Source organism: Nicotiana attenuata, chromosome 7, assembly GCF_001879085.1.
Source record: "Nicotiana attenuata strain UT chromosome 7, NIATTr2, whole genome shotgun sequence".
Classification (NCBI taxonomy): Eukaryota; Viridiplantae; Streptophyta; class Magnoliopsida; order Solanales; family Solanaceae; genus Nicotiana; species Nicotiana attenuata.
Genome location: NC_031995.1, coordinates 37,151,718 through 37,168,784, shown reverse-complemented (window position 1 = coordinate 37,168,784; position 17,067 = coordinate 37,151,718). Strand labels below are relative to the sequence as shown.

The window sequence follows — 17,067 nt, the reverse complement described above, 5'->3', positions numbered from 1 at the left end:
TGGGGCGTATATCGTACGGATCTTTAAATTTTACTAATTTCAAGAATTTTAAGATAGTATAAAATAAAAAATAATTATAAAAATTACATTAAAATCACAAAATTATAACAAATAATCTATTTAAAATATTTAAATTATAATTCAACCATGAATAATACAAAAAGTATGACATATATCATAATATGCAAATTAGCTGCAACGTCGTTACAACTCAAACATTAAAAATAATGTATTCGATATGAAATTTTATACGTATCTCTTAAGGAGTAATGAATCTTGAAAGAATTTCAATATTATAATTTGATATTTTTTATATAATACTCCTTTTATTTAATATGCTTTCTATTTGAAAGAGAATTTATACAAAAATATTATTCACAATTTAAATATGATTCTCTAGCATCATTTATTTTTAAGTTTCAACAAGTTAATATTGTGACACATAATTCACCACAATACCATGATAACTAATTATTTGTAAATTGTTAATAGCTAATATTGAGCTATTAAATTAATAAGTATTGTATCACATAAACATGAAAAAAAAAAATTTAGAAAAATAATTATAAGAAAATTATGGACTATTATATAATAAAGACATATCAAAAGTTAATAAATATATACTTTTTAAATGAAAGATTTATTTAAAATTTACTATCATAGCAGTCTTAGTGGATAACGTGCAATAATTTTTATTTTAATCATGACATAAAATACTCTCAACTTAATGGTTTATGATTAAGAAAAAAGTAATTTTGAATAGTCAACGATTTATTAAGAAAATTTGTGCATTTACAAGATTAGTTACACACAATTGCATAAGGTTCTATTAGGCGAGCCCAGTACGCTGGGCGTTGGGCGTGTCCGGGGCGTAAGCCCTGAAGGCCGAGGCATAAGTCTCACGGAACTAAGCCCCACATATAAGCCCAGAATCGTTTTACGAGTGCTCCGCCCTGGGGCGAGCCCCGGGCGAGTCCCAATTCTGCCTTCTGCCTTTTAAAACAGAGGTCAGAACTCAGAAACACAATCCCGTGCAATACGAATGTTAGTTTGATTATTCCGCCAATTTTTTTCAATAAAATATTTTGTAAAATATATACATAATTTTTATTTTCATATTATATAAATCTGGCATCCAAAGTCCACTATAAATTATGGGGATTTGTATTGCATAAGACCTCTAAAAATGAAGGATTACATTCATCCCTATAACTTTTTTTCGGTAATAAAAAGAAATCTTAAGAAAGAAAATTACAAGTGATATTCCATAAACATACCAAACACACTTGAGAATCTTTTGGTAATTTACCTTGGGCACTTTCCGCGTGACTCGAGTCAAATAATTAGCAGAACAACACTTCTCTCTCCACTCTCTTTAACTTCTTCCTCCTTTCAGAAGCAGAGGTTGGGGACTACATACTGGGCAGAGCGTGGGGTGGAGGGAGAGAATCGAACGCAAGCAACTTCTTTTCTTCCACTCTCATCGACCTTCAAATATATAGTGTGAAGCTTTTTCTCTTTCTGTACGCTGATTAATCACGCCAATTTTATTTTTATTGGATGAAAAATTTAATCATTCTCCATAATTTTAAATGAATCGAGTTGCATTGTATTGTTTAGCATTCGTAGAAGCACGAAATTTTTCGCACAATGAATAAATTCATCGCTTTTGAGCAAAGCGTTGATGTTTAAAATTCCGAAGAATGTTTGTTTGCTTGTTTATCTTCTTTGATTGAATTTTTTTTGGATAATATCTAAGTGCATTGCCTTTTCAATTCCGAAACCTGCCTTTAATTTGTGAGTCGACTGTGTTTTTTTTTGTTTTTTTATTTTTTTATTTTTTGTGATAGTGTATGTACAGTAGCATTGATCGACTTTTGTTAATGTACGGTATAATTTGATAATATGTGTTCTTTCCTTAATGAATGTTAGTTTATTATTGTTCACTACTAATTTTTTCAGGAATTTCTGTAACTTGAGGATTATTTTTCATTTTCTGAGTAATAGTGTGCTCAGCATCTTTTTCCGTGGTAATATTTGTATGCTTAATGTATTATTCAGTAATTTGAGAAAGAATATCGAATTTCTGGAAAGCTGAAATGTCAGTCTCACAATGTGCTTCTTTGCGATTTTCTTCAAAACTTGGAAGTTCAGACTTGAATGTGCCTTTATGCCAAATCTGGATAGTTCTAAAATTTGGTATTCTTAAAGAGATTTATTGGGCTGTGGGCGATACGAGAATTGAATTAGTTTGCAGCAGTTGCATATCATTTTCTCATACCAAAAGGATTTACCAACATTATTCTTATGGCAGTGTGATGACGTTGCGTAGACAAGCTGGAGAGTAAAAACTAACTCTTTGATCACTTCTGTTAGATCTAAACAATTAGTTAGTACTATTTCTCCATTTTTCTTATCAAAAGTAGTATTTCTCCATTTTTCTTATCAAAAGCACTATTTCTCCATATTTACTTGTATTCCTTAGTTCCTTTTCTCCTATCACAGTTATTGGTTCTATTTAGGTTCTGTTATCCACGAAATGTTGGATTCTCTTGTTGTTATACTATCCAATTCCTGCTACTTCCTTTTCTTTGTGGTTTCTGTTACTCCAATATATGTTACACAGCCTTTGATTAATATGTGATGTTCTCAATATAGTTGCTTCTTTACTCTTGTCAGAGGTTCTTTATTTCATCTTATGCTGGAAGGATGAAGATGGAAGCACCTCCAACAGTTTTGTTTACTGATGATGATAGAAAGAACCTGGAGCAGTTGCTTGATGTCTTTGGACGTGTTGTCTCTCTTGATGACATTGCTGCAGCTTATTGTAAAGCAGGTCGGGATCCAATTATTGCAGGTGATATACTTGGAGATCTGCAAGCTAGCACCTCTATAACTACTACCTCTGCATCAGAAGAAAAAATAGAGGATTCTTGGACATTGACTTCTGAATCCGAATTTGAGGAAGTAGGAGATTCCGTGACATTAACTTCTGAATCTGAATCTGCATCTGATATTCATGCCAAGAGAGCCGGTCCCAGTTCATCTAAGCAAAAAAAGTTATCAGTGTCTATGGGGACTGTCTCAAGCATGATCCCTAGAGACTATGTGACAAATAGGCCACTCATTCCAGAAACTTCTACGAGAATTAAGCCACTGAAATTAAGTGTGGATGATTTTTTTACCCCAGAGATAAGGGATGAGAAAGCTCCATTAGGTGCTGCCGCTATGAGTGAAACCCTGCCAGGCAGTGTTGAGGAGTTCCTCTTCAAAATGCTCGGAGATGGATTCTCTCTTGACATGAGTGTAATTGAAGATGTTGTGGGTGAGCACTTTGCTTAAGTCTATTCTAAGTATTTGTAAGATTACTTGAGAAGTAGCTTTCACATATGGAGTGACGCTAATGTTTACTTTCAATGCCTGAAATCGTGTCATTTCTTTCTTCACTTCTTTTTGGTAATCTTCCAATAAAACTTGCAACAGTCGGTTAAATGTTTCTTTAAAGTCTATTTTGGGACTTAATTTTGTGAACAAGAATGCAACTTGTGGATGGTCCACGTATTCCGGTTGTGCTTAATATTACCAAACCCCTTCCTGGAAAGGGTATCTGCTTTATAGGTTGCACTGAGATAGCTTTACTTTCCATTCCTTCTTTTTCTTCCTTGTAACTGCATCCTAATTCCTATTGAGCTGTCACAATTTCTGGACAATTTCTTTGCTAATCTGATGTTGTTGGATTTGCAGGCCAGTGCGGCTATGATCTAAATAAGGTTAGTGTGGTCCAATTCCATCACTTCTTATACTTTCTATATCTATTTTGAGGCATCAAATGGTAACGTTATATTTGGCTCAATTTTATATTTACATTCAGCATCTGCATGTTTGCACTTAATTCTGTATGCTCTTACTCAGTAATTGGCACCACGGCATAATCGAAATAAGTCTTGAGCATAGATGTGAAGGTTGTTCTTCGAAGCATCTGCATATACCATCTAGCCCGTCTATTCTCCCACTCCCACATGTTACCTAGGTACTATTGAAAGCAAGTCTTGTGTTTGGTTTGATTTGTGTCTAAAGTTTGATTGGCTATATGCTTCTCTAGGTCCTCTTTAAGGTTAATCCTGTTCCTGGTTTGGAAGTCTTATAAGCAGTTTTAAGGATTCAACTGTGTGGTATGAAGTCATTATTTAATTTAAAAGTTAATTATGCTCCATTGGATTTACCTAAGTAGCTATTAAACCTCTATCATGGTTAAAGTAATAACATCATGTACTTAATTAGCTTGCGAAATTAGGGACTAATGAGTGGATTTCTTGCTGACTCTAGTTTACTTTCATGGTGAGAAACCACAATGCATGTGTGGCATCATGCAAAATTGCAGGAGGAATGAGGCCAGGTTGCTGTTAGACTTGTAGAAGCTTAGTTCTCATGCTAAGCAGACAAGACAATGCTCGGCTAGTGCTGTTTAATGTTTATCTTCTGTTTCTGAATAAATAGGCCTGTTTTTTTAGTGTCTTGCTTGGGGTGCTTGTATGTTTGTCTTTTCCTGATTTTCAGAAACTATGCATACATACTACATTTAGATTGATTTACTTCTCTAGACAGATTTGCTTGTCGCGTTAACCTGCATGTTTCATTATATAAGACCTCTTTTCCTTTGAATATGCAGAGTATGGATAAGCTGCTAGATTTGTCAGCATCAACTTTGGGAAAGAGTGATGATATTTTAGACATAGGTGTTCAGAAAGTAAGTTTTCTTGTATGTCACTTGGTGTTGCTCCTGTCTGCTGTAAAACTGGATAAGATACTGTCACTTACAAGTGACAATAATTTAGCGGTAATGATCTTGAGGCAGTCTGTTTAGCCTTGCTTTCATTCTTCCTGGTCATGCTCTTGGAGGAAAATGAGATTTATTTCTCACAATAAAACCTGGGAAGGATGGTGCTTTCTCTTCTATTCTCCTCTTCCTCCCCCTTCCCTCTTTCCATTCACTCCTCACCCCAGTTTGTTCTCTCCCCCTGGCTCTCACTCTCATCTGGCCTGAGAAGGGCCCTAATGTGTGTAGTTATACAGATTGTTTTGCTTTGAGAGATGGGTTCCACGTCTATACAAATCTACATGGTAGGTAATCTCTTGACTGAATACCAAAGACCAGGTCATGCGCTAGAATTGATGTGCAAAAATAGATTAAAGTCAAAATTAACCCCCTGATTACCCCTTCAGAAACAAAATAGCAATGTATTCCTTTTGGGAGGTAATTTTAAAAGGGATTTTATTTGTAGACAATAGATTTCTATGAGGTAACTTCTCTAAAATTGGAAATTGTTTTGTGTCTGTAGCTTACGCAGTCCGTCTAAACCAAATTGACGTTGCTTCTAGCTGTAAAAAGAGCTTACAAGATTAATAATGTTTGACTCACCATATAATTATCTATATTCCTTTGAAATCTAGGAATTATTTTTTATATTATTGGGCTGTTTAGATGGTCAGACCAGTTTCCCCGTCTCTCAAATTAAAGAGAACATATAACCAACCACTCGTCTCCTATCCCTTATTACCTGAGCTACTCCACCTGTAAGAATTTATTTTAATCTTTAGTGATAATTTTATATCAGTTCCAGATGCAATTGAAATGTCCAAGTATTCAAGTGTCAATCACATGAATTTTTTCTTTACTTACTATGCTTTATCTGATCTGATGTAACAGTCCGTGGAGAGTCCAGATTTTGCATCAGTTGCATCGCAAGAGACACCCTCAATGCCAGATCCAACCAGCCGGTACTTTGCCCTCCAGAAATTATCTTCTAGAATTTTTATGTTCAGGAATAGAACTTTTTGTTAAATAGATTTCTTAATTTGCAAGGTGTTGTGACTTGGAGGTCATCCTTCTTCTTTTGCTAATGCAGTTCCAAAGCAAAGAATATGACTAAAAATGGGCTCAACTTATCTAAGAAGGAGAAGGACAGGTATGAGCTTCAGAAGGAAGTTCTACAGACATTGTTTAATGTGCCTGCAAGACATGATGATGTGGATGACGTGATTCGTCATGTGAGGGAAGTTGAAAAGTCTAGGCGATTAAGCCAGTTTGTAGTGAAACCATTACAGGAGACTGTAGAACGCCAGATTCTTATCAGGACACCACAGAGTGATGCAAAAAGTAAGCACTTCATTTGTTTATTACTTGTGTTGTGCAGATGAAATAAGTGTATATGGTAACATATGGCTTCTTATCAAGGATTTCATATCTTCTTTTGATTGCCTTTTTCTATTGATTTTGTACTCACTTTTTTTTTTTGATAAGGTAAATAATTTTATTAACAATTGGGGAGAAACCCCTGTATATAAGCTGTATACCAAAAAGAGAGAATCTGCACCAAAATATGGTTCTCAACAAAAGAAGCCCAATCCTCTATACAAATAGGGAGCTCAAGCCCAATCCTCTATACAAATAGGGACTGTTTTGCAATTGTACAAAGTCTGTGTTGTTGGCAATGATTGAGTAGGGTTGCATGATATTCAACCAATCCACGGTTGCACTTTTAGATGGCTTCGAACTGCTAAGTAAATAAGCTTTGTTCTCTCTCTTTTTTTCTTTTGGGTGGGGGGTGGGGTTGGGGTTGGGGGGGGGGGGGCCGTTATTTCTTTAATAGGGAGTATCACTAGTGAAAGTGTTTAGCTATTTTATTTCACTTTGTTACGTAAACACCTCATAGTTTTCTATTATTAGATGGTGAGGAGAATGAAGAAAGCTACGAAGTTCTCCGAAAAGCTGTAAAGGAGTATTGGATTACAATGAAAGAGTACTATAAAGCAGTGAGTCACATAACCTCTCTTATACTGTTTCATGATCAGAATAACATTAAGATGCTTGTTATCCAAAAAAAAAAATTCACATTAAGATGCTTCATTCTGTGTTGATTGAGGTGAAGAAAAGTTTAGCATGTTAAGTCATGACTGGTATTATAAACTTAAATATTGTTCCAGGCTGCTGAAGCATTTCAAAAAGGAGATCATGTCAAGGCATGCAGATTCCTGGAAGAGGTATGGTGTTTGTTCCTTTATCTAAAGTGACTTTCGTTCGTGCTTACATTTGAAAATGTTAGTGGAAATAACTGGGCTCTTAATGAGATGTTCTACTAGTGGTATCGGCTGGGTGTGGATGGTGTGCAGTTACCACCTTAGCTTATTAAGTGGTCAGACTTAAGAGTTCTGTCATCTTCCGTCAAACTATCCAAATATCTACTCGGTTCTTGCTCTATACCTATCAAGGGAGGTTTTAGCTTTTAGTTAGCCGACAAATCCCAAAACGCAAAGTAAGTTGAGGAGTATAAAACGCCTTTGAAGATAGTGCTGCCAGGTTCTTAATATTCCATGACGTCTTTCACTTCTAAAATACTCCAACATCACCTATCACGAAAAAAAAAGGCTCTAAATTCGTGCTGGAGTACATGTCCAATATGTGCGAACTCTTCTCTTCCCAAAAGTTGATCTTGCCTTGGTTGATCCACTTGTTTAAATTTTCATTATGGTGTTGTGCTGGCATTTTACTCATAATCGTCTCATGAGACAGGGAAACTTTTTCATGACAAAGGCCCGAGAGACTGATGAACAATCCGCTCAAAAGCTTCTTGAAATCAGGTTCGGCAGAGAACCACCTTCCTCTCTCTTGTCTTTCTCTACTCATATATTTTGCTTACAGAGCTTGTATTTACACCAATAACTTGGGTGCAGTTACAGCAAAGAAATTGTGACTGTCGATCTTCACGATTTTGAGCCAAAGGAAGCAGTGCGCTGTCTCAAAATTCAGTTGACATCTCTTTGTGGCATCTCCTGTAGGTTATTGTCATTACATGCCTTCTTCAACTTTTTAATATAAGAAATGACATTGATAACTTTCCGTTCATCAGCTATTCAATATCTCAAAATCATAGTTGGGATCACCAATGAAGAAGCCAAAGGTCTTCGGAAGCGTGTGGTATGACCTGCTTCTATTTCCTTTTTTTTTTGTGCTGATATTTTTGAATAATTCGGTCCATCTCCTTATCAAAAAAGAATAATTTTATCGATCTGCTGCAGTGTTTCTCATGGATGTACATTATCGATGATTGGAATATTATACTTTACAAAAAAAGAGAGTTCCTTAGGCCCTAGAAATTGCTTTGTGAAGAACATTGCTGTTTGTGATTCTTCTGTCACTGCCATGTCATGCATGGTGTGGCCCCTTCTAAAAATCTAGATGGTTCTAAATATTTGACCTTGATGTCTAAACAATTCATACCAGATTGGTAATTCTAGATGATTATAGACCTAAAATATGAGATGTGGGAAGTTTAAATACAAATATGATGTATGCCAGTTCATCTTTTCACCTTTAAAAATATGTAAGGGAAAGATCACACTTTCATGAGCACAAGTCTTCCATTTACATCTTTCATAAATGTAAATCCTCAATGTTGAAGTAGCGATATCTTCTTCTTTATACTCGCTTGCTGGGAGCGCAACAGTGCTGAAATGGTGACTATTTAACTATACAGTGGAGCACCGTCTGGAGCTTTACTGAGGTGTCAGTATAGTTAGTGTAATCATTCATAGCATCAACATAGGAAATTTAGTGGTGATATTTAAATTGTTATTTCTAGGAAATATAGGATATGATTATTTCCAATATATATAAGAAAGCTCGTTTTAGAGATTGTTCTAGTCCTGATCTTCTCATTTCCACTATTTTGATCAAGAATATTTTTATTTATAGGACTTTGGATAAAATAGGATTGCGAAACGATGCATTTAAAAGGATTCAACCCATGCCGTGGTGTTAGAGGGAATTTTTTTATGAATTTTATTCTATCTGATGTCTGTTGATTCATATCCCATATAGTAAATCTGAATGAATAAATTATCTTTGTTCTACTTATGTTACATGTCATTGAATAAATTTTCTTTGTTCTACTTATGTTACATTCTTTACCTACTTGAATCAACCTTTGTTAAACATAAGTATGATACTAAGATATTTGAAGCAGATAATCAAACTTTTGGAGAGGGCCTCGATAGCATGGACGGAAGAAGATAATGGCAAAGCAATTGTGATAAAAGCAGATGAAATAGATCCAAGGAAACTGACTTTTGCTAAAAAATCAACTGTCTGAGCCTGAAATACTTCCGCATTTTTTGCGTAGACAGGAAACAACCAAATTGGTCTTATAGCCCCTTTTTGCTGGCAGAAAGACTTCAAAGGAATCCTTAAATTTTCTGTTCCTCTTAATTCTCAACCAATAAAGTTCTGCTTTGGCACCGTTTACTCAGACTAATGTTTTGCTCATTGATATCACGAGTAGATTAACCAATACATTTGCTTTCGCTTGCCTTTATTCAACTTAGAATATATATATATATATATATATATATATATATATATATATATATATATATTATAATTTGCATTCCATGATTGATTGCAAGTACATCGATCCAGGATTTTATCATATTGGAGTAAAAAACGGATGACATCAGTGATGGTTTTAACAATATTTTGATTCGTTGTAACTTTTATGAATTACGGTATGTTTGAGCTCGAGAGTGAACTCCAACTTGTCAAGCTTAATTTGTGTAAGAGACTTCACCATGTATTCTCGATTTCACTTTCCAATTTTAAGACGCATAAGATATTTAAAATGAATTTGTTTTACATGGATCGAGCTATCTCCGCAGGTAGTATTGAAGTAGTACGCATCTTTTTCACCAAACTTTTCATTCCAACAAGCTTTGAAAAATATTCATCAATATCTTAATTTTCATTGTATGTTACTGCCAAAGCCAACTCTTATCGTTGGGCATATGCCCCTATTGAAGAAATTGCAGAGTTTGCTTGATCTAATTTGGACTTAAAATTATTTACAACTATAAGATACAAAATCTATCAAAAAGGCTAAAGAGCAAGTTAGAGAAGGAGCTAACAAAAACACTCAATTAATTTAGATGACAAGCGATTACACCTGAAATGATAACATTCAAGCTAATGCATGAGATATCATCTGGAGATTTCGTTGATCATTGTGTAAGTCTTTGCATCTCATTTTGGTCATTCAAAGTCTCAATAAGAAGAGGAGGGGCGTACTGGGCGGTTCCTTGGTGCTCCTCTGAGTCTTGGCAAAATGAAAGTATTATGGTATCAATTGACATCTCCACAACGGCAAAGAAAAGAGTTGCCACAACGTAGCCAAGACTCCAGCAGACCTGCATTAGAAACACGGATCAAGCTAGAGATACTATACTTAATTATCTAGGCATTTGCAGATTCACTGCAGCAACATATGTTATGTATCAGTTAGTCTTGCATCATTATCATAAGCAATCATCAAGTGAAATCTTCTAACCACACCTTTCCTGAATAGTATTCTGTAAGTTTATGTATATAGGTCTTCTTTCTCTCTGTCTAGCTCTACACCTTGCATAATTTGAAGTGGTAATAAAATTGCTCAAAGGATCTGAGCACTTTGTTGAAGTGGTAATAGAATTGCCCAAAGGATCTGAGCACTTTCTTAATTATTAGTTTTGTAAAATAGATAGTTGCATCTACTTAAATGGATAATCCAACCAACAGAATTAGACTTACCAGCACCGGGAATATTGGAGATGAGATCTTGTTATGTCCAGACTTGTACTTGTGAGTATCCAACATGAGAAAAGCAAAAAGTGCACTTGCAAGACTGACACACAGCTTCCCGAGAAAGAGAATAACATCGCCAATGACATTCACCTTTCCGATCCGAAGGATGTTGCTGATAATGAGATCAGTTGCAATCTCAGAAGACTTGAAAAAGCTCTTTCCTGTTATAGCTATCTGCAATGTATCACAAGCACCATCAAAACTGATGCTGTTACTACAAGTCTAGATCATGCATACAATGATGTCACGTTCTTGTTAATTTAACGTTCTAAAAATACGAGTTGAGACCTAATTAGAACTTCAAATCCCATCATAGATTTGAGAGAAACAACAGGCATTACCCGCTTCTAAAACAAACAATTTAATATCATGTCAGGACACTGAAAAATATAGCATAAAAAATTGCTAAACACAACAAAATGTCATGTTTTCCCAAGCATACTGCACTAAACTTGAGGAACTTCAAATGGGATTGCAACACTTATTACTTACCAAGATGTAAGCATTACGATTCACAGATTTGATGATCCAACTAATACACCGCAGGCAACCTTGTGAGGAATTATATACCATTCTTCCAACCCAACCTTCTGGTGCTGAATTAGCAACTTTAAATTTACGCCGGAGTGCTTCAAGTAGAAACCTGATAGACTCTATAAAAGAAACAATCAGCGAACCAAGAGCAACAGATCCAACGCTGTAACGTATAAGCCGCTTCATAGAGGAGAACACTGGGAGAAATGAAATTTCTGGCTGCACTTGCAAAAATAGAAGCTAATCAGTCACCAGAACATACCCGAAAAAAATACTCTTGTATTAAATCAGGAACCTTTTTATCTCAATAATACATGAAACAGGCTACTAAAGCTGATTGCATGCGAGTATCAAACGATAAACATGATTAAGCGAAGAAATAGCAGAAATTCAGAATGATTTGGATAAAATCATGTAATGATAATTGAAAGAAAGTAATATGGACTAATAAGAGTAGGTTAAACTTCACAAAAGATGAAATAGTTCTGAAATGTAGAGATGAAATTATTCATGTATATATGTTCAAAAGCATTACTGGAAAAATAAGAGAGTAGAATTTATGACCTACCGATGTTCCGCCTCGAGACCAATAGTATGTAGCAACAGAGCCTGCAATAACCGTTGCAGAGCTTGCCACGAAAAACTGTGTGGCCCAATAGCAGCCAAACAAGTGGAAAAGAATTGCAACACCAATATGAGAAGTATACTGGATACTGTATCCACAGCAACGATCGCAGCTCACTCTTTTTGATTTAAGATCATACGCACAGCAGTTCGTGTTGCAATCATTCTGGACAATTCGTCCAGAACTAAAAAGATGAAGTGCAGCTGAAAACCAAAACATGTAGAAGATTGCTAGGATAGCATATGGAATGATGGGAAAAATTATTAGTGCTTGTACTTCTCCAATAACCTTAGCAGCTACCTGCAATTTAAATGCTCATTTATCATTTTAAGTAAATTTATCTAGAGATAAGAAGCTTAATACTCAACCCATGGACAGGAAAAGAAACCAAACTGCTATGAAGTCAATTCCTTCACTATCTAGGGAATATAAATTAAGATGAACTACTCTTCTAGGTCAACGTTTTGCCTCAGAGAGCAGATGACGTGTTTCTTAATGTAATCTTTATTCTTATGGTTATTCTGGTGTTAAGAGTATAAATTTGACTTCATGAAGATAGTACAAAACCTGTAATACCAAGAAATAGTCAAAAAAGCTCCTTGCTGTTTTTCTGCAAATAGGAAAATTCTCTCTGTATGGACATAAACTAAGTAATTAACTATAATATCCAGAATCTACCGCATGCTTCTCGTGTTTTTTTATAGTCTTTATCTTCTTTTTTTAAAAGAAAATTAGAAGACATTTATCTAGCAAAAGGCAGTTACAACATTCTTTTGTGTATGTGAGGGTCATCATTTCCATGTAAAAGGGCAGAATAAAATCATGTTTAGTTTAATACTCCATTGTGAAGGGCTAAAATATAGAGAGGAAAAAAGAAGAAGTTTTAGAAGGTGTTACTCCTCTGAACACATACAACACAGTGCTATAAGGCTGATTATATATTTTTGCTGAATGTTTGGTGCAGAAATGAGTATGCTCGGGAGGCTGAATCACGAATAGATTTTGTAGAGTCCTTCCACTGTTAGAAAGAACTACACCTTTTGCTTTTTGCTTTTTTCCGTTTGAAGGTACATATATTACACTGTAATTTACAGCACCATCTTAGTGCTGATTATTAACGAAATTACCCTTTTATGGCTTAATAAAATGATAATAACAACACGGTGCTATATGGCTCAGAAAGGGAGAGAGATGGACTTACCTTCAGGACAGAAGTAGCCATAAGGATACGTCGCACTATGGCGATGGATGACAAGACCGAAATAATCATCACAGCAGTCATGAGAACCGCAGCAGCATGGAGGTGACTTATTTCCTATCAAGTAGATAATTTGATTAAATACTACACCAAACGAAAAGCAAACTATTACATAGAGAATGGTAAAACTGAAAAATCAAGCATACCCTTGCAGACACATGATAATACGGATCATGTTCACCAATGATGGGGGAGATAGAGTCATTGCCAATCCATCCAGCTTGATAGGAAAGGAGGATAGTTTTGTCAGTGTACTCAATGGAAACATATGATGTTCAATTACACAACAAACATAAGATAGAATGCAGGAATTAGAACTTCAAAGAGGGAGCATAAATTTTGTCAGAGCGTGCTTCATCTCAATTACAAACTGGATATAGAACTGAAAATTGACATGAATTACTATTAAGACATAACAACCAGAAGGAAAACAATAGGAGACAGGGCCTAACCTTTCAAGTAGTAGAACATTGTGACTGAAATAATAAGGGCATTAAAGAGGACGACAGTTATCCAAGGCATTGCAGCCACTAAGTGACGAATCATCAAAAGCCATATCACTGATAGAAACACTGGCAAAATCCCTCCACAAACAATCAACACTCCCCATGACTTGCCAACATCAGCTACATATCTCTGCAAATGAGACTCAAATGTGAAATTTGAACTCTTAAATAATAGAATGTCTTACCATAGAGAATACGAGTGAGACACCAAGTTTGATATAATATGTGTTACTTGAACATTTCAGGGTTCCGCTCTTTTAGTCATCGTTTGACCATTGACTACACAGGTCAAATGAAACATGTTTGTTGTTTATGAAAATGAGTTACACTTTTACTGATAGAAAAAAGAGATCCTCAGTTTTTGTGGATATGAAAAGGAACACCTTTTTTACATGCTCTTGTGTATCCTGATGCAGTTCCAAGTGAAAACGTCATCTACAGCCAATGAAACTGGCAATCTACATCTCTTGGGTGTCTCATTTTTAATACAAATTTCAAAAGAATATTTTAGCTGAGTACTTTACAAGAAAAACAAGAGAATAGTAAGTCACTCAACCTTTAAGACCAACGATCGAGAGTTAACTAAGCCATGGATGGATTTATCAACTGCAATGTCCTCAACAATGTTAACACCGCCCATCTCCCTCCAATGCCGCAAAGACACATTTGATGCACGGGCAATAAGCTGGCAGCTCCAATAAACTGGCACAAAATATTAGAAGATCGAAAAATAAATTAACTATCTCAAGACACTCAAAACTTCCAACAGGAAATTAAACATCTCAAGTACTTAAATCAATCACAAGTACCACAAATGTCTTCCACAATTAATTTGGCTCATTTGTTTTCACTTACCATTAACACTAGGAAATATGACAGGGTAACAAGGACCTTGAAGCTGAAGAGAAGTGTTTCTTAGGTCCGGAGTAAGGTCTGCAAAATAATCATAATTCCTATCGATCCAGTCATCTACTGACAGACGAACATCGCCCTCCGGATAGTCACACACCCAATTTAGAGAATCTTCTGATGGGATAGGGCAGTCCATTAAGCAAATGGTCCTGGCATTAGAAATCTTGGCCTGGTTATCTTTTGAACCACTTTCATAAACTTGATTAGGGTTCAACCAGTATCTGAGTTCCAATTCACGAAGATCTGGATTGGCATGTCTATCACCACAAACATTGCCTTTATAGTCCAGCCCATATGTTAGCCTGCTAAACCAGATCAGATGCATCAGGAATATGACAAATGAGTGAACTAGTATAACGGTAGACAAGCGTAAGATATTGGTTCGCATGGACAGGGTGAAAACAGCTCCTATGATAGAATTCTATTTAGAGAAAAGAACCGTCCATAGTTGAGTAAGCAGAATATTGAAAGATATTGTTGGTGACATAATTAAGTAGATATAATAGCCTGTTTGGCCAAAAGTGCTTTTTTTTGGCCAAAAGCACTTTTGGCCAAAAATTGAGGTGTTTGACCAAGCTTTTGGAAGGGAAAAAAGTACTTTTGAGGAGAAGCAGAAGCAGTTTTGGAGAAGCAGAAAAAAGTAGCTTCTCTCCAAAAGCACTTTTTTGAGAAGCACTTTTGAGAAAAATACACTTACAAGCAGTTTTTTAAAGCTTGGCCAAACACTAATTGCTGCTCAGAAGTGCTTTTCAAACTAATTAGCCAAACACAAATTGCTTCTCACCAAAAGTACTTTTGAGAAAAGCACTTTTGAAAAAAAGCACTTCTCAAAATAAGCTGATTTTTGCAGCTTGGCCAAACGGGCTATAAGTGTGCTTTCTCTAAAAGCTTAATCTTTTAGATGAAACGATTACACAATTCAGTATAGTATCAGAGAATAGTTTAGGATTCGAGTCTCAACGCCACCCATTATCAAAAAATATTTCCGCATTTTTGGCCATGAAAAAATGAATCAAGCCAACTGTAAGGGGGTGTGCTGAAGACACAATTGAGTAAATATAAGTGCGCGTTCTCTAAAAAAGCGTAAGCATTTAACTGAGATGGACACACAACTCAACAATTCTGCAATTCCTGATTTTCTCCTCTAGAAAGTGCATTATCTTGTTTCCAAAAAAGGAGTTTATGTATACCATCCTTAACTGAAAACTTAGGACATAAACTCAGGTTCCTTTAATGACAATATCAATTACAAAGAGCCAAAAAATAACAAATCTTGGACAAGAAAAGAACATTCTTTTTTTGACTTGTGTCAAAACTTGTTGCATTCTTTTCACCCTTCACAAACATAACAAAGATAACATCTGAAACTTGCAGTCGGAACAAAACAACTACAAAGGAGTAACCTTTTCAAAGAAAAGGTGAATTAAAAAGCATATATGAAGCTCATGAAACCCCAGATTACAGTAATTCAAGATACAACAAAAAGAAGGGAAAAAAACATCTTACACATTAAACTAACAGATCAAAATGTAAAAGACTTCACAGACACATTTGGGCTATGAAAAAACAGTAAAAAACAAGCAACTTTTTTATTTTCTTTGTGTTTTACCTCAATGGGTTTCCTTGGTTAAATCCAAAGCTGGAATTGACAATCATAGCAACCCAGAAAGCAATGAAGATAACAAGAAACACAACATCTCTACATTTCCTGTTGTGTTTGATTATACCATCCCCTGTTTGGGTTGTACCATCACTTGAAGGGTACCTCCCTATTACTGCCCCTAAAGGTCCTCTCATTTTCATATATATTTTGCAAATCTAAAGAATGAAGTAGATAAAAAGGGTTTTATAGAAATGGGGTTTTGGTTTTGCACACAGATAAAAAGAAGCAAGATGAGAAAAAGAGTGTGTGTGTGTGTGGGGGGAAGAACAGAAGAAAGAAGCAGAAAAGGAGAGTGTGAAAAGGGACAGGGGTTTATGGGAATATTTTGTGCTAATTAGTCCCACTAAGTTCTGATTAAAAATGTTACTTTTTGTGTGATGAATACTTTTTAATTAATACTAGTAAGTGTTAAGACAAAGATTGTATTGGATATTTTTTAAAGGGTAAGAGGACAGAATCTAATGCCACCAGGTGAAGGGGGACTGGTTTGGTTTGAGCTTCATTTATTTTTAGACACTTGTAAGTTAGTACTCCCTCCAGTTCAAAATAAGTGATTTTTTGGTTATTTTCACACATATTAAGAAATTCACCTTTTAATATTAATTAGCAATGAAATTGTCCATATTAACTTTTACTATCTCTTCACTTAAACACTACTAACACATACTCCAACATTATTTAGTATTTACTCCAAGGGCAATGTAGGAAAAAAATAATTAATTCATTCTTGAAATCCGGAAAATCACTTATTTTGGATCACAAAAAATAGGCCAAAAAATCACTTATTTTGGACCGGAGGGAGTATAATACTAGAATTGCCCAAATAAATACTCTATCTATTTTGGAAATACGGAGTTAGATTGCTCAATAAAACTTGATTTCGATTCTTATAATTAGATT

General features: G+C 35.3%; 2 protein-coding genes across 7 annotated transcripts; one reads left to right on the top strand and one right to left on the bottom strand.

Annotated features, from left to right (window-relative positions):
* LOC109228943 (putative nuclear RNA export factor SDE5) lies at window positions 1,230–9,347 on the top strand. 6 transcript variants are annotated; one of them, XM_019394216.1, is made up of 12 exons: window positions 1,230–1,501; window positions 2,680–3,325; window positions 3,745–3,770; window positions 4,670–4,747; window positions 5,708–5,778; window positions 5,907–6,157; window positions 6,728–6,813; window positions 6,985–7,041; window positions 7,571–7,638; window positions 7,732–7,836; window positions 7,908–7,975; window positions 8,753–8,921. In XM_019394216.1, the coding sequence occupies exons 2-11, from the start codon at window positions 2,710–2,712 to the stop codon at window positions 7,945–7,947; spliced, it is 1,398 nt and encodes a 465-aa protein (XP_019249761.1). In that variant the 5' UTR covers window positions 1,230–1,501; window positions 2,680–2,709; the 3' UTR covers window positions 7,948–7,975; window positions 8,753–8,921. The 6 variants fall into 6 exon arrangements, with proteins under 6 accessions (XP_019249761.1, XP_019249760.1, XP_019249759.1 ...); XM_019394215.1 differs by lacking the exon at window positions 8,753–8,921 and adding an exon at window positions 9,024–9,111 and having other exon boundaries at window positions 1,232–1,501; XM_019394214.1 differs by having other exon boundaries at window positions 1,233–1,501; window positions 7,732–7,832; window positions 8,753–8,914.
* Window positions 9,735–16,520, bottom strand: LOC109228942 (choline transporter-like protein 2). Its single transcript, XM_019394210.1, has 10 exons — window positions 16,114–16,520; window positions 14,448–14,806; window positions 14,149–14,294; window positions 13,539–13,722; window positions 13,233–13,306; window positions 13,030–13,143; window positions 11,772–12,128; window positions 11,162–11,422; window positions 10,616–10,843; window positions 9,735–10,236 (listed from the first exon to the last, which is right to left on the bottom strand). The coding sequence occupies exons 1-10, from the start codon at window positions 16,305–16,307 to the stop codon at window positions 10,051–10,053; spliced, it is 2,103 nt and encodes a 700-aa protein (XP_019249755.1). The 5' UTR covers window positions 16,308–16,520; the 3' UTR covers window positions 9,735–10,050.

Excerpts from the sequence above, each read along its gene's own strand:
- LOC109228943 (XM_019394211.1), top strand. The coding sequence starts at position 2,710 with ATGAAGATGGAAGCACCTCCAACAGTTTTGTTTACTGATGATGATAGA. Across the intron at positions 3,326-3,744 it reads TGTAATTGAAGATGTTGTGG|GCCAGTGCGGCTATGATCTA; the intron begins GTGAGCACTTTG and ends TTGGATTTGCAG. Across the intron at positions 6,158-6,727 it reads ACCACAGAGTGATGCAAAAA|ATGGTGAGGAGAATGAAGAA; the intron begins GTAAGCACTTCA and ends TTCTATTATTAG.
- LOC109228942 (XM_019394210.1), bottom strand. The coding sequence starts at position 16,307 with ATGAAAATGAGAGGACCTTTAGGGGCAGTAATAGGGAGGTACCCTTCA. Across the intron at positions 14,807-16,113 it reads AACCAAGGAAACCCATTGAG|GCTAACATATGGGCTGGACT; the intron begins GTAAAACACAAA and ends CTGGTTTAGCAG. Across the intron at positions 13,307-13,538 it reads AATGTTCTACTACTTGAAAG|CTGGATGGATTGGCAATGAC; the intron begins GTTAGGCCCTGT and ends TTTCCTATCAAG.